The sequence below is a fragment of the Rhipicephalus microplus genome, chromosome X (assembly GCF_043290135.1).
Source record: "Rhipicephalus microplus isolate Deutch F79 chromosome X, USDA_Rmic, whole genome shotgun sequence".
Classification (NCBI taxonomy): domain Eukaryota; kingdom Metazoa; phylum Arthropoda; class Arachnida; order Ixodida; family Ixodidae; genus Rhipicephalus; species Rhipicephalus microplus.
The window spans coordinates 278,517,002-278,531,368 of NC_134710.1; the positions used below are offsets into that span (position 1 = coordinate 278,517,002).

The 14,367-nt window shown below is 42.1% G+C and overlaps 1 protein-coding gene across 3 annotated transcripts in view; it reads right to left on the reverse strand.

Annotated features, from left to right (window-relative positions):
- Wdfy2 (WD repeat and FYVE domain containing 2) overlaps window positions 1-14,367 on the reverse strand; it is a 51,743-nt gene that overhangs the window by 17,923 nt on the left and 19,453 nt on the right. For all 3 annotated transcript variants that reach the window (XM_037413947.2, XM_075879228.1, XM_037413948.2), the window contains 3 exons: window positions 7,198-7,324; window positions 3,208-3,313; window positions 115-216 (listed from right to left, as the gene is read on the reverse strand). In XM_037413947.2, the coding sequence (XP_037269844.1) occupies window positions 115-216; window positions 3,208-3,313; window positions 7,198-7,324 (335 nt within the window). The remainder of the gene's footprint in view (window positions 1-114; window positions 217-3,207; window positions 3,314-7,197; window positions 7,325-14,367) is intronic.

Sequence of the window (14,367 nt, forward strand, 5' to 3'; positions counted from 1 at the left end):
CCTAATGATCAACAAACGTTTCGTACTACTACTACTACTACTACTACTACTACTACTACTACTACTACTACTACTACTACTACTACTACTACTAATACTACTACTACTACTCACCTGTCGGATCCCGATCGTTTTCTGGTCCACCATTGCCTTTATGTTCCAGAAGAACGGACGAGAACACCGTTGGCACGTGTCGCTCTCCCCCCACTCGGGAGTCTGAGAAAACACAACACGGATAGTAATAAAGAAAAACATCCTACTAAACAAAATTGGGCTACTCTGCAACTTCATTTGTGGAATTACCATACCAAAGTGGCATTTCCACTATGACAAATACTCTTGACTACATATGACCACATCAACTGGTTTAAAGAGGCCTCGCAACATTCTTTAAACATAAATTGGGAAAAAATGTTGCCCATCTATAATCAAGGCTCCCAAGGTTGTGAGAGCCAAATATTATGGAACTTCCCGAAGCAGAGAAACAATTTCATGTCAAAAAACAAAACAAAAAAAACTGCCACAAATCGCTAGCGCTTTCCATTGAAATGTCATTACTAACTATGCAGCAACCGACCCAACCCATGCAGCCAGTGAGCATTATGGGTACTGCAGAATGTCATGAACAGTCCGAGGCTACATCCTAAATCACGTAAGTACTTATGCCGCTTTGGTGTGCCATCACATACTGAAATTGTGCAAGTCTGAACCAGACGTATTAGCCAATACGATGAAAAATGATTGAGGCTATGATGCATGATGACTTGACTGTTGGGTGGATGCGTTGCCCTCTTGGCATCCCAAGATATACCGCACTTACTCGCATAATTAGCACACTTCTAATAATTCACCGGCCCGTGAACGGATACTTTGAACCTTTGGATGTTTCAAATGGGCGCGCGCCTCGCCGAGCAAGCTAGCGCATTCAAACAGGCTGCGAGTGCAAGTCTCTTCATCCGAGCACTTTGCTCGAATGTATCCCATGCCGTACCTGAACGCTTAAACCTGTTGATGGGTCACCAGTAGTGATTTTTGAAGGAAAGAAAAAAGGCACCTGATTTATGTCTGCCTCGTGTGCGACACGGCGCAATGCCTTGTAGGGGATGGGATAAAGGGATGAAAAGAATAGTAGAAGGAGAAAGATACAGAAGACGGAGCACTTGCCGCACACAAGTGAAAAAAGAAAAGAAGGTCGAAAAAGAAAAGAAAGAAAAGATGGTCGAAGGAGTCCGAGGCCGGGGCACCACTCTGCGAGAGGAACATGGCGTCAGGAGGTCGCGGATGGCAGGCCGATCGGTGAGAGCTATGCTGGCATCGGGTATCGTGGGTGGCGCAACCATTGGGCACAGAATCCAGCAAGCGAGTCTGTTGATGAATTGCCAGAACTGCTCAAGCGTTTGCCTCTATCTCCCCATCTCTACCACCTGTCTACTACCGTGAGAATGCACACTTGCGTCACAGCACGGACAACCTTCTGCACCGGAGGCGTGCGAAGGCCTGTCATGCTAACTGTTCCCCTCGTTCTCTGCGTCCGTGCTGCAATGCACTCTTGGTTGATTTCAGAAGTTTAAGTTTCGCTATTCATCCGTCGCGTTTTTACTGTTCTCTTGTGATGGGCTGCAGCAATTATATATACGGCAAAGTTCAAGCTCGCTGTTAGACAGTTTGCCAAAGAAAACAGCAACAATTCAGCATGAAGCTTGCTTTGCAACGTGTGACGATCGGCACGCGAGAAAGCAGAAGAGTGCGCGCTTGCTCATACAAGTTTTTTTGCCGCTGCAGGCCTTTTCAATTATGCACGAACGTTTAACTCATCCAGGATCGCCGTGCCGTGGGACCCAGTTTCTCCAAGCATTGTCCAGAAGAGCTTCCGGAAAATAGGACATTCGGATGCGCTCGACAGAACTGAGGACGATGAGCTTTGGGAGGGCGAGGACGATGACATGATTGCGACAATGTTTCTCAATTTGGACCTCTTGATCAGTGATTTCAACTAGGTCACGCATGACCGGTTCTGGCTGGTCAAAGTACATGCTAATTCTGTTAAATTACAAAGTACAGTTTGTTTGTGCTCTAACTTATATTTTTTTTATTTCGTATCCATTCACGAATTCCCACCCCTGTGATTTTCGCATCCCCAACTCAGAGCCCCTAACTTGCGAAAAAAAAGTGCGTAAATTATGCGAATAAATACAGTATATATATATATATATATATATATATATGAGATCTAACAGACGATAATGCCAAGGAATGTATAGGGGAAGTTATTAGAACCAATGTAATGTAAAAAAGAAGAAGAAAAGTGTTTGAAAAAATAACTTTCCGTGAGCAGGAATCGAACCTACGACCTTCGAATAACGCGTTCGATGCATCGAAGGCGTGTACACGTACGTGGACAGTGCACACGTACTTTCTTGTTTTTGTTTTCTTGTTTTTTCTTCCTTTTTTTCTTTTTTCCGCATGCACATACAAAGAGTTTACGTTTGCCTACCACTTGATGACCATTGAAGGGAAACGGACGAAGATTAAAGGTAAAGAGCCGACCGACCCATTAACGGAAAACCCTTCCTTTACACACGCCGCACGCCAACCGACCCATTACAAGGAAACCGTTTCTTTACACACGCCGTCAAGGACCCTCCCGGCACTGCGGCCACAATCTTGGGTGGCCCGACACACGTCGAGAACTGAACAGCACGTGATAAGAACCGTATGTGGACGTACACGGACAGTTGGTTTTGTTCTCAGTGTTGACAGTGGTTCTTCCTCTTTTTGCACTTTCTTTCTTTTCTTTCTTTTTCTTTTTCGTCTTTTTTCTCCCCCTTTTTTTGTTTTTTTCCTTTTTTAAGTTACCTCTCACTCTCGCAAACATCTTTCAAGACGAAAGGGACGCGGCAGCAACGAAGTTTGGAAGTTCATGTCAGTATAACTCATCCCCTGATGAAGGGAGGACCCCTCCCGAAACTGTTGGGAAATAAATATATTTATCCTTGTTGACAACGTTCCCGTTGTGCCATATCCCATACATTCACGAAGACTAACTGGCCCATTGAGTTATTACTCCCACTATATATTATATATATATATATATATATATATATATATATATATATATATATACATATATATATATATATACAACAGGCACATAGTATACACAATGAGTTATTTTTAAATAAGGTTTCAATATGCAAATCCACGTACCTCTATCCTCTTGGTTGTCATGTTCCAGAAAACAAGCATTGAATCTTCACCCGCCGAAATAAGCGTCTTTCCTGGACTATGATAACACAATGCAGTCACTTTGTTGCTAGAAAACAAAAGAGAGCACTTGTCAAGATATCGGAGAGCCAAAGTGTCGGGCATAGCGAGAATTTAATTTTGGAGGGAGAAGTCGGGGTGAACCCTCTTAAACTCCTTTTAGATATTAGGCTCATGCGAATAGCAATTTTGGGTTTGCAGCAAAATAGAAGTGAATAGTAATAGAATTTGAATAGTATACAGCACATATCACCAAGAAAAATCGGCATGTTTGTCATGACTTAACTAACCTGCACAATATTTCTTAAAACGTAAAAACAACGCCTGTTGAGCCAAATACCACATTTTTTAGCTCAACAGATGTGAAAATAACTTTTAATGGCAGGTCTTGACTTCTAGTAGAATGCAAGTCATAACCTGTAAGATATGTTACATTTTGAAAATTTACTATACTTGAAGCATATAACTTCATATAACAAGTTTTTAAGTTAAAAAATGTTGAATCTATGTGAGGATAATATGTTCATTTAAAATTGAAGTAAGCCTTCATGGCAATGCAGATTTTTCTTGGAAAGGTATTTTCAAGGCTTATCAGCTCTTGGCTGTAGTGAAAGCACCTTTATAGTCTGCAACATGTAGACTAATATATATGAGCTAAGATAAGATAAGGATAAGGATAAGAGCTTTCATGGCTCAGTAACCCTCCACTGCAGTGCAATCACCTTCACAGGGAGCTGCATGCGGACTAATAATAACACCTATTTGTTCATTTTGAATACTTTGAAATGTCCAGCGATTTAAATTACAATCGAAGTGAATTCGAATATTCAAAGCATACAAATATTTGCACAAGTCTACTCAATTTTTCATACATATGGCTAATCATATTTGTTTCAAGAGATAAGTAACACTAAATCAAATTATTATGCCAGTACAGTGCAATGCTTCAAATTTATAACAGTGCACAGGTTAGCATAAATAGCTTATCACTGAATGCTGCTACAGTGATTAAAAAGGGCACTTAGTTGCCCCGTGATTTCAGTAGCAGCTGCAATGAATCTGGCAAGGAGTTACGATCTGTAATTACCAGTCTGATATGATTTCGAATATTATAGCTGCCATAACAACTAGCCAGCAAAGTGGGAAGACTTAGCGGACTTACATACTCGTGGGAGTGAATTACATAGATCTATTAAATCAGCTGACTTTTACTGTTCTGTGCTACAGATCCCTTCATACACAATTGAAGGCCTTGGTGATAGTAAATGTGCCCCCATTTATCTCTGGATGAATGATATGTTGACATGCTGCCAAAACATGGAGAAAATTTACCACACAACTTTTATGAGCTATGAATGAATAGTAGTCATCAACATCCTGAAACTCGGTGTGCCATATCATGAGGGAAAAAAATGAGTGCGACAGTAATACTAATGCAGATACATGAGTGACTTTTGTGATGTCCCACAACCTTTACAGGTCAATTATCTTTTAATTTTTATTAAATGGCTCAGCACAGCTCATCATTTTTGGCATATGCTATGTTCAACTAATTCCAATTTACTGCTCCTTCATCTGATGGGAAAAAAGTAATATTAATAATAATTTTATTAAGCAAGATAGATGTATTCGAGACCACTAATAGTGGTACACACAACTTTTCCTCAAACATTAACCATTATCGCATGTCATGTGAACTTGAAACAGTTTTGCAAGTTATGCACGAGATAGTCATACAGGCATGTTCACTACAATTGAAAAACAAAGGAAACGAAACTGGGTGTTTCTTCTTAAAGGGTAGCTTTTGAAGAATTCAGCAACAGAAGCTGCATATAGGGTTAAAAGAGTGAGGAGAACAATGCGAGACAGGAGCACAGATCGTGTGAGTGTTTAACACAAACGAGTGCTTACACCGAGCGTGCGACAGCATGAAACCATAGCGGAAACGGTAAGCCTTGACAGAGTGTACACATAAAAAAAAATTTACACCATCTACCGCTAAAGGGTACTATGTGTAGATGCGAAACAGCGGGTGCTAACGCTTACACTGGTGGCGGCACTGACGCTGGTGCTCACCGCAGTGTTGTTCAGGAGAGAAACCTGGGAAGGCGCAATGCACACAGTGATGGCACCGTGTTTCATACTAGAACATTCTAATCGCTGCTAATGACAATGAGAGACAAAAGACTCCAACTGGACACAGCCGCAGTCCACTTTTAGTTAACGCATATGCTGTGAATTTTTATTGTTCAACAACGCACAGGAAAAATCTCTCACCAGCACTACCTTGGAGGTCAAGATCCAGTGTGTATATATATATATATATATATATATATATATATATATATATATATATATATATATATATATATATATATATATATATATATATATATATATATATATATATGGGGCAGCCAGTGAACGGTTTTGCAGCGCGAGCAGTCAGCTTTTCAATCCAGACACTCCCTACATCGGCTTGCGAGGCAAGAGAGTGGGGGAGACAAGAGAGATGGGGGGGGACACGAATGCGCAATGGGAGTGACAACACAGCTAGGATGGATGTCTAAAGGAGAAAAAGGGGGGAGTGAGCGTTGGCTAGCAGACGCTGCCGGCAATGCAAGGCGAGAGAAGAGGGAGCGTAGGAAAGGAGAGAGAGGGATGTGCATGCTAATTACTGCTGCGAGGGATGCCGGCGTGGCCACCTTGATAGTGCATGCGCTGTCAGGGTGGTCACGCCGCAAACCGGATTGAGCTCAACCTTAAGATGCTTCGCATCTAAAAAACAACCATCATGAGACTCCAAGGTGCTCCCGCCTACAACCAGCACGCTTCAAATGAAGCGCTTGCACAGGGACTGAAAAAACTGAGAAACCTGATGCGAAGCCATATCAAGCAAAGCTGCTGCGGTAGACGTGTTTGGCATAGCTAGACAAATGTCTGAGAAGGAACTAGCTCCTTCCCAAGCCTTCACTATGCTATGCAAATACGAGTCATGTTAAAACATCTCAAACCATGACACAACTCAACATAAGTGCACAGAGACTGGTCAGTGAGTGCTACGATTAGCCAGACAAGTGTTGTGTTATGATGTAGTAGTGCCAGTCAATCTATCTTGAAAGAAGTGCTGAGAAACGATGTCATGCGATCAGTGAAGTGTTTTGACGACAGTGCCATATAGACATGTGATTGGAACTACATGATTCAAGAAACTTCATTTTGCTATTACAGCAAAGTTTTGCATGGCTAGGGCATTCTGTGTGTACACCAAAAACCCCTGAGTGTCCTCTAGAAAGCAGTAAAAAAAAAAAAAAAAAAACTTGCAGGGTAGCTTATGCATATGCCTAATACGACGCAAAGGCGAAGCCTTGGTTTTATTGCGATAACTATATGGACAATCTCGACTGGTTTTTGCCATATCTGTTAGCTTTAGTGTAATGCCCAAATTGTTAACATCCCCCAGTGCACTATATGTTTTACTGTCGGGTGAAAGCGCGCGAGCGGAAGCGACGAAAGTGGTTGAAGCATACATAAAAAGATCTATCTCCGCTGCACAGAGGGTGCATGCGATAATCTCACCCGCGTGCAGGATTGCTACTCAAGCAGAGAGGAATGCGCCGCCTGTCTTCAAATAGCATCAAATAGCCAACACGGTTGCGTCAGCACCAAGCCCAGCATCGTGGATGACTTGGGACGCATGCATGACCACTGTTTACTTAACTGAATAGTTCTAGGTACGTGGTTCTGACTTTGATGGCACCGAGAACAAGCTGGACATGTTTCGATGCGCCGGCGTGGCTATCGCTGATGATAGACGCTCCCAAATTCAACTTTGGCGCACTTTGGTGCCATTTCCATTGATAACATCAGAATAACACAGTAAATCTGATTTGGTGCGCTTTAGCGCAGAAGTGGAATCACTCCGAAACTTACTGGTGTCCCTGCAGTTCATAGGCAGTGCCTTGCTTGCCACCAATATCCCACACAATGATGGTCTGGTCAAATCCACCGGAAAAAAGCAGTTTGCGTTCTGCATCCCAAGTTAGGCACCGTATGCTCCCTGCAACAAGCACACATAATGAATGTCAAGGTATCCCCAAACAAGTGTGGAAATAGTCATTACACAAAAGAGTCTAAGACTGAACTCCAACTCCAGAATTACACATGAAAATTGTCCAATGCACTGAAAAGGCAGTATGTGTAATGGTTAAATTGTCTTACCACCTTTACATTGACATGCAACAAGATAAACTGATCTGCAGTATCAATGATTATGCAACCAGTCACAAAATTGCAATCACTGATAAATTCTACACAACACAAAGAAAAACAAAAGCCAATTTTTCAACCCTACCTCATTCAAAAAAGTATTCCTGGAGTGTTCATTCATATTACCAGTAATGCCACCGAGGTTTTCCGATTTGAAGCAATTTTCGAACCAGCAAAACTTTCCTTTTGGAGCACTTTTTTGAGCAGCGAAATTTTTCATTTGAAGCACTTTGGAACAGTAAATTTTCTATTATGGAGCGATCTGGAGCAGCTAACTTCAAATTCCGGAGGAGAAACAAGTTGCATTTACATTCAAGGAGATGAAAAATTGTTCCGAGGCTCTTGCGAACAGCTAGAAATATTTCAATTCATTGCGAATTTCATGGAGCCAAACTTTCTTAGAAGCACTCGCCATTTCAGTTGATGATACAGGAATAATGGCATCATGCTATTGAGCATTCCGGAAAAACTTGTTCAGTGATTATTCCCGTAGTAAAAAACAGAATACTGGTTGAATAAATTTTACTTTATGAATTAACAATATAGATTGATTTGTAGGGTTTAACGTCCCAAAACCACCATATGATTAGGAGAGACGCCATAGTGGAGGGCTCCAGAAATTTCGACCACCTGGCGTTCTTTAACGTGCAACCAAATCTGAGCACACGGGCCTACAACATTTCCGCCTCCATTGGAAATGCAGCCGCCGCAGCCGGGATTAGATCCCACGACCTGCGGGTCAGCAGCCAAGTACCTTAGCCACTAGACCACCGCGGCGGGGCAAATAACAATTTAAATACACCTATGGGACTATCAGCAGATATGGTAGACAAACGCTGAGACACGCTAGAGACTCGCACAGTCCCAAGTGCATTTCCCTAAGATGACTTCAAGAATGAAAAACTCACAGCTTTGCTGCAAAGGCGAAGCCCTGAACGTGATAGCAACAAATTGGAAGGTCACGCGCAGATTGGCAAGCAGATCGAAACGTGCCCCGTGTTTCTCATGCACAAAAGATGCATAAAACATACTCACAGGTACAGATTAACGGGAATAAGCGTCTCAGTTGTTACTTCACTGTGTCTGGAAAGCACGCCCTTTTCGCAATTGAAGGTTGTACAACGCCCGGTAACTACAACAGAATCGTTCCGACAAAACTCAAAGGCTAGCCAAGACGTACAATGCCAAAGTACGTGTGAGAGATGAGAGCCACCCCGCGCTCACTGCGCCATTTTGCTGATAATGCTGAAAACATGATAGTTCTCCCCCCCCCTCCCCCCCCCCCCCCGAGATGCCTGCAAACAGTGGTGAGTGGTAGATATGAATAGCTTGCTGTTTGAATGTTGAAGGAGGTACCTCTCGGTGGCACAGTGGTTAACACCTCGCATTCACGACGCAGAGGTCCCCCATTTGATTCCGCGTGCTGGAGTTTTTTTCATGGAATTTTTTTTCTTTCTTACACTTTCATATATATAGATACCTTACATATACGGTGCTTGACATCAATGCCAACGCCGGCGGTAAAATCCAGTGGAGAGTGTCCATATACTTCCTATCGCAACAAAAAAAGGTTCTTTTTCTTCACAACGTCCCCCGGCACTCATCTCTGTGCTGAAACTACACAATTTAACAAACTTCATTTTCCTTTTGCAGCAATATTTTATGTTACTAGAGCATTCTGTCTATACTCCAAAGACCCCCTACGGTGTCCTCTAAAAAGCAGTGCATAAAAAAAAAAAATCTCACAGGGTTCCGTACGCATTTGCCTTAGACAACTCGAAGGCAAGATTCATTTTTTTTTAATGGGATAGCAATTATATGGACATTCTCACCTGGTTTTTACCGTTGCCAGAAAAAAAGCTAAAAATTTTAAAACATTTGGGGGGTGGAATTTGCAACTTGATCTGAAGGGGGTTGAGTGGGCAGGGATAAGGTCATTTTGCGCTATATATGACATGGCAAAAAAAATTGGGAGGTTGGAGGGGGGCATGTTCCCGATGTGCCCCGCGCCTGGCTATGCCACGAACCGTCACACTTTGTGTATTGTTTCAATCGATAACATCCCCCGGGGCATCGTATTTTACACGCGGTAAAAGCGCGCGAGCGGGGGCGATGAATACAGCCAAAGCAGAGATAACAGGAGCCCACCAGTCTCCATTGCACTGGCGGATGCGATAACATCACCCCGCGTGCAAGCCTCTCACTTATTCTTACTCAAGCAGAGAGGAACGCGCCGCCCATGTCCAAGGAACAGGAAGGAGCTAAACGCGAGGAGGAGGAGGGCGTTGTTATGAACTTTGACTTTAAGGGTGTGATCGCTGGCGCAAGTGCTACTTACAGCAGGTATACCCTTCTACCTTGTACTCTCAACGTGAAGTGACTGAGCGAAAGTGCTTCGCTTTCTGGAGCGGCAATATAGGGGTGTGCACTGAGCCTTGATCGCAAGGCAGTTGCACCATAGTCGTGCCATTTTGGAGGTCCATTCGTATGCGCCGTTTATAAAATCAAAGTTATTTAAAGCAGCAAAACGCATGCCTGCCGACAGAGTTGTTGGCCGTGGCTTTTATCTCATGTTAGCTAAAAGCTTTCATTGATGGTCACATTATAACACAAGGACTTAACATGCAGTATGACCATGTTTGGTATTACGGCGGCTCTCTTTACTTATTTCTGAAAAAAAAAAAAAAAAAGTACGGCCACTGGAGCAGCCGGCTGGGCATGCAAGAGATGTTTCGAAGGTCTCTAGCCACCCAAGTCGCTGATATCGAACACCGCGTGTGCAACAAGTGTTTGTGAGTGCGCAGACCTTGGAAACTGCAACCCTGCCACTAATGCTTCTCACGGATGATGTCAAGCCTTGTTATTTGGCATAACAATACAATTTATTGGTATCGCACTCATTGCTAAGAGCGTAAGTAAAACCAATTATATATTTTAGATCTCATATTGCCGATATCGCGCAACTCAAAAGAATGCTGGTTAAAGGGACAATGATCACTCTAGTTGCCGAAGCTTTCGTGCTATCAGTTATCTAAACGCGAAGCAGAGGTTAGTAGCACAGAACGTTCGCGAGCAGTCTCATTATACCTCGAGATAGCGGGTGCCAGCTACTTCAAGCGACAAAATAAATGCGATGCCCTGATGTTCTTTTTTTTTATCGTCAACTACTGACCTTGTAAATAGAGAGGCAGACATAACAAAGCGAGGCCGCTTCACAGGCCTTTTGACACCAGAGCCACCAGCGATGGCATCACTATACCTGCGTGTATTATTATCGAATTGTGGCCGCTCCGACCAGGAGGCATGCTTTTATAAATGAGATGATATTTAAAAAGAAAGCATGGAAGAGTTTTCCATTCGGACCATAGAAACCTCGAGTTCAAAAGAGCAGGGTCTTTTACCATCACAGCGATTGTAAACATGGATGTACGTGCTTGTGGAAGGACTTACGAAGCAGCTCTTCTGTATGATGATCCATAGATAAAGTATATTAGAGGAAAAGTGTCAATGTGTTCCCATCATTTAAGTGTTCTTCTGCGGAGGCAAAACACTGAAAATTAGATCGCGATGTCCAAACATAAACTTGAAAGACATTCTGGCGGCACACGTGCAGTTATTAGTGAAAATTGCTTTATTACATGCCGTGCAACTTTTCAAACGAGCTATCAACAACATTCCTAGAACGAACGATGTCTGCCACTGAATAACCACCACAGTTTCACGCTACCGATTGGACTAGACGTCAGGAGCTCCCATAGAGAATGCGTTTCGCCGTTAAGCGAACTTGCAGAACAGAGTTGCATCGGCACGAGCTCCCGTAGAGAATGCGTTTCGCCGTTAAGCGAACTTGCAGAACAGAGTTGCATCGGCACCAAACATAGCATCGTGGATTTTAGGGCACATGCGCAACCACTGTTTATTCAGCGTAATAAAATAGGTACGTAATTGTGACTTTAGTGGCCCCGAGAACAAGGTGGACATGTATTGACGCGATGACATAGCTATTGCCGGTGATAGACCATCCCAAATCCGACTTTGGCACAGTTTGGCGCAATTTCCGTTGATATTATCAGGATGTCACAGTAAACCTGATTTTGCGCACTTTGGCGCAAGAGTGGGATCACTCTACTGAAGTCAACTTGTTTCTGGGCGAGTTGTTGAAGTTGTTGTTGAAAAAGTGAATGTAGTGCAAAATGGGAGACTGTACTAGATGCCATGAGCACTACAGTTATTCATATTACTGTTACCGTCCACATAAACTCATCCCAAACCCAACAGCACAAACTTCGCAAGGTTACTAGAACAAAAAACCTTTGAAGTTAAGAGGTTTCTTCTCGAGCGCTTGAACAATTCTTCACAGAGTTTCATACCAAAAACACCACAGGAAGGTATAGTGCAAGAGCCTCCTTATGCCACCAGTATATCAGTAAGGTTGTTCAGACAGCGTGAAAAGGATAACTAGTATAAAATATTCCTTAAATATCATCTTGCTAGCTTTAATAATAACATTTATAGAAAAAAATAACAATCCCATTTCAGAAATTAAACCTGCAAGATAGTGGTAAAAATGTACTTGGATTTAAAAGGACCCTGCAGCACTTTTTCAAGGAGCCCTTTATTGAATTCACTAAAGGAGCTTATTTCCTCGGGAATTCACCACCGCGAGAACATTTAGAATACATCCTAATCGAGCGGACTTACAAAGAATTGTATCACACTGCAACTGCATTCTCTCTTCCCTCATCCCGATGAAAGCGCTGGAAACTAAGCAGGAGGAATGGCACCAGGCAAGAAAAACGTCACGTGCGCCGCGTGACCTTGAACACTTTTTCTTTCTTTTTTTTTCTTCGAATACGCGACTTTTCAGTGCGATTGTGTGGTACATGTGGACAAGTCGCAACCTTCCATTGCGATCCTCATAACAAACGAGCGCACCATGCTCAAATCAGCCAATGGCTGATGCCATGGCTTTAAAAAACGCAACGATTTTGGCTATCATACATCATTTCAAGAGAGAAGAGAAAGCGATTTTTAAGCGAGTTTGAGGATTTATTGCAAATTACAGGCCACAAGCCGTGCTATATTATGTGGCTCGCATGTTCTCGGGAGCCTCGACTACTGATCAACAGCGTTTTCTGAACATGCTCAAAAAGTGTTGCAGGGCCCCTTTAATGCTTTAATAAGATGAGAAACAAAGAAAGCAGAAAACAAAGGAGTTGCATTCCCAGTCAACAGCTTCACTGTAACCATGCAAGTCTGGCTGATGAATGAGGCAAACTGCAAACTGCGGACGCCTACTGAGAATTCAATGTGAACCACATGACCTACAGGGAGATCACATTGTCATGTACTTTGCTAAGCACCATGCTCGATATCAAGCCAGAGAACTAAGCAGGTCGTTGTCATAGGTGCCAGTGCCAACCCATTCACAATGCTAAAGCACAATCTCAGGTGTTTTAAAAAAGGACCATGCTTTTCCAAAGCAAACTTTATTACTGCTCTTAAAAGTACTTTAAGCCTTTAGCCGATAGTCCTGTGCCTTTTTACCCACTTGCTTCTTTCCTTAATAGGCTTTCCCTAAAAGTTTTTGGAATCCAGTTTGTGTTTTCTCAGCAGTTATGCTTATAAAAATATTCAACATTTTGTTGCAAGTAGCAATGATGTACCTTAACTTGAACAAAAACAGCCTTGTCTAACTTTTTGCAGGGCTTGTGCTCTAGCAAGTTGTAAAATTTCTTAATAAAAGTGCTGTGCTTCCCCTCTTCTGACAATTTATATAAGATATAATTTTTTTAGCAATGCAATCTGCAACTAAGGAATTCATATGCAAGAAATTTTAGGGCCATAATAATAAAGTAAAACTTTGGTGAAGGTAAAAAAAAAAAAAAACCCAAAGCATTGCTTTGACTCAAGTGATCTTTAAAACACACCGACAAAATACAATATTTTGGCTCCAACATGGAAGCTATGTTCACAATTAAAATGAGAACATGTGTCCGAGTCTTTTGCCTTGTCTACGCTTGAATATATCACGCAGGCAGCATACATACATTGACGGTAGATTGTTATCGTTTCTGTTGAGAGAGCGCGGAGCTGTCCGTGTAACGAGCGACTTTAACTCTTTGAGACGCCAACTATGAATGACTGCCTGTAAATATGTCAAATTCGCACAGTACGATTTCAAGGCCCTCTATATCATATTGCAGCAATATATTTATAAAAGATCAATTTATGCATTTTATAGCAGGTAACTGAAATTAGGTTTATATTAAATGTCTACTTATTTTGAAAACATTCATGTTTGGTTCTTGCATATATAGAACCAAATCACAGGCTAGAAATATAGTCTATATTGGCTTCCAATTTCGTCAATATAGAGAAAAGAAAAATAATATATTTCGACATGGCTCCAGGGAAGTGCCACGTCGAATGACTCTTCAATTATGGTAGTGTCTTCAAAAAAGCGATTATATCCAACAGTATGGTCAAAACTTAAGTTAAATGAAGACAAGTTTATTAGGCAAGAGGTTCATTTCATCTAAAACTCATTGTATCTTGCCCTTTCTTAGCCCCTAGTTGACACAACTAGCAAAAACGGGTGATGTACACAATTGTCTACAAAGTGTCTGAAAGGGTCAAGATAAAGACATTGCGACACTCCTTTTTTCTAGCACAAATTTGTACCTTCCTCCAGTCAATTGCGTAAAAAAAGACTGTCACGACGTCCATGTTGAGCCGCTTGCGATATAGACTCCGCACACCCTCAAAAAGGACGATGTCAAATTACTGTTAGTGTAAGCATCCCACCAGCGTGATATATTCAGTGTACATAAG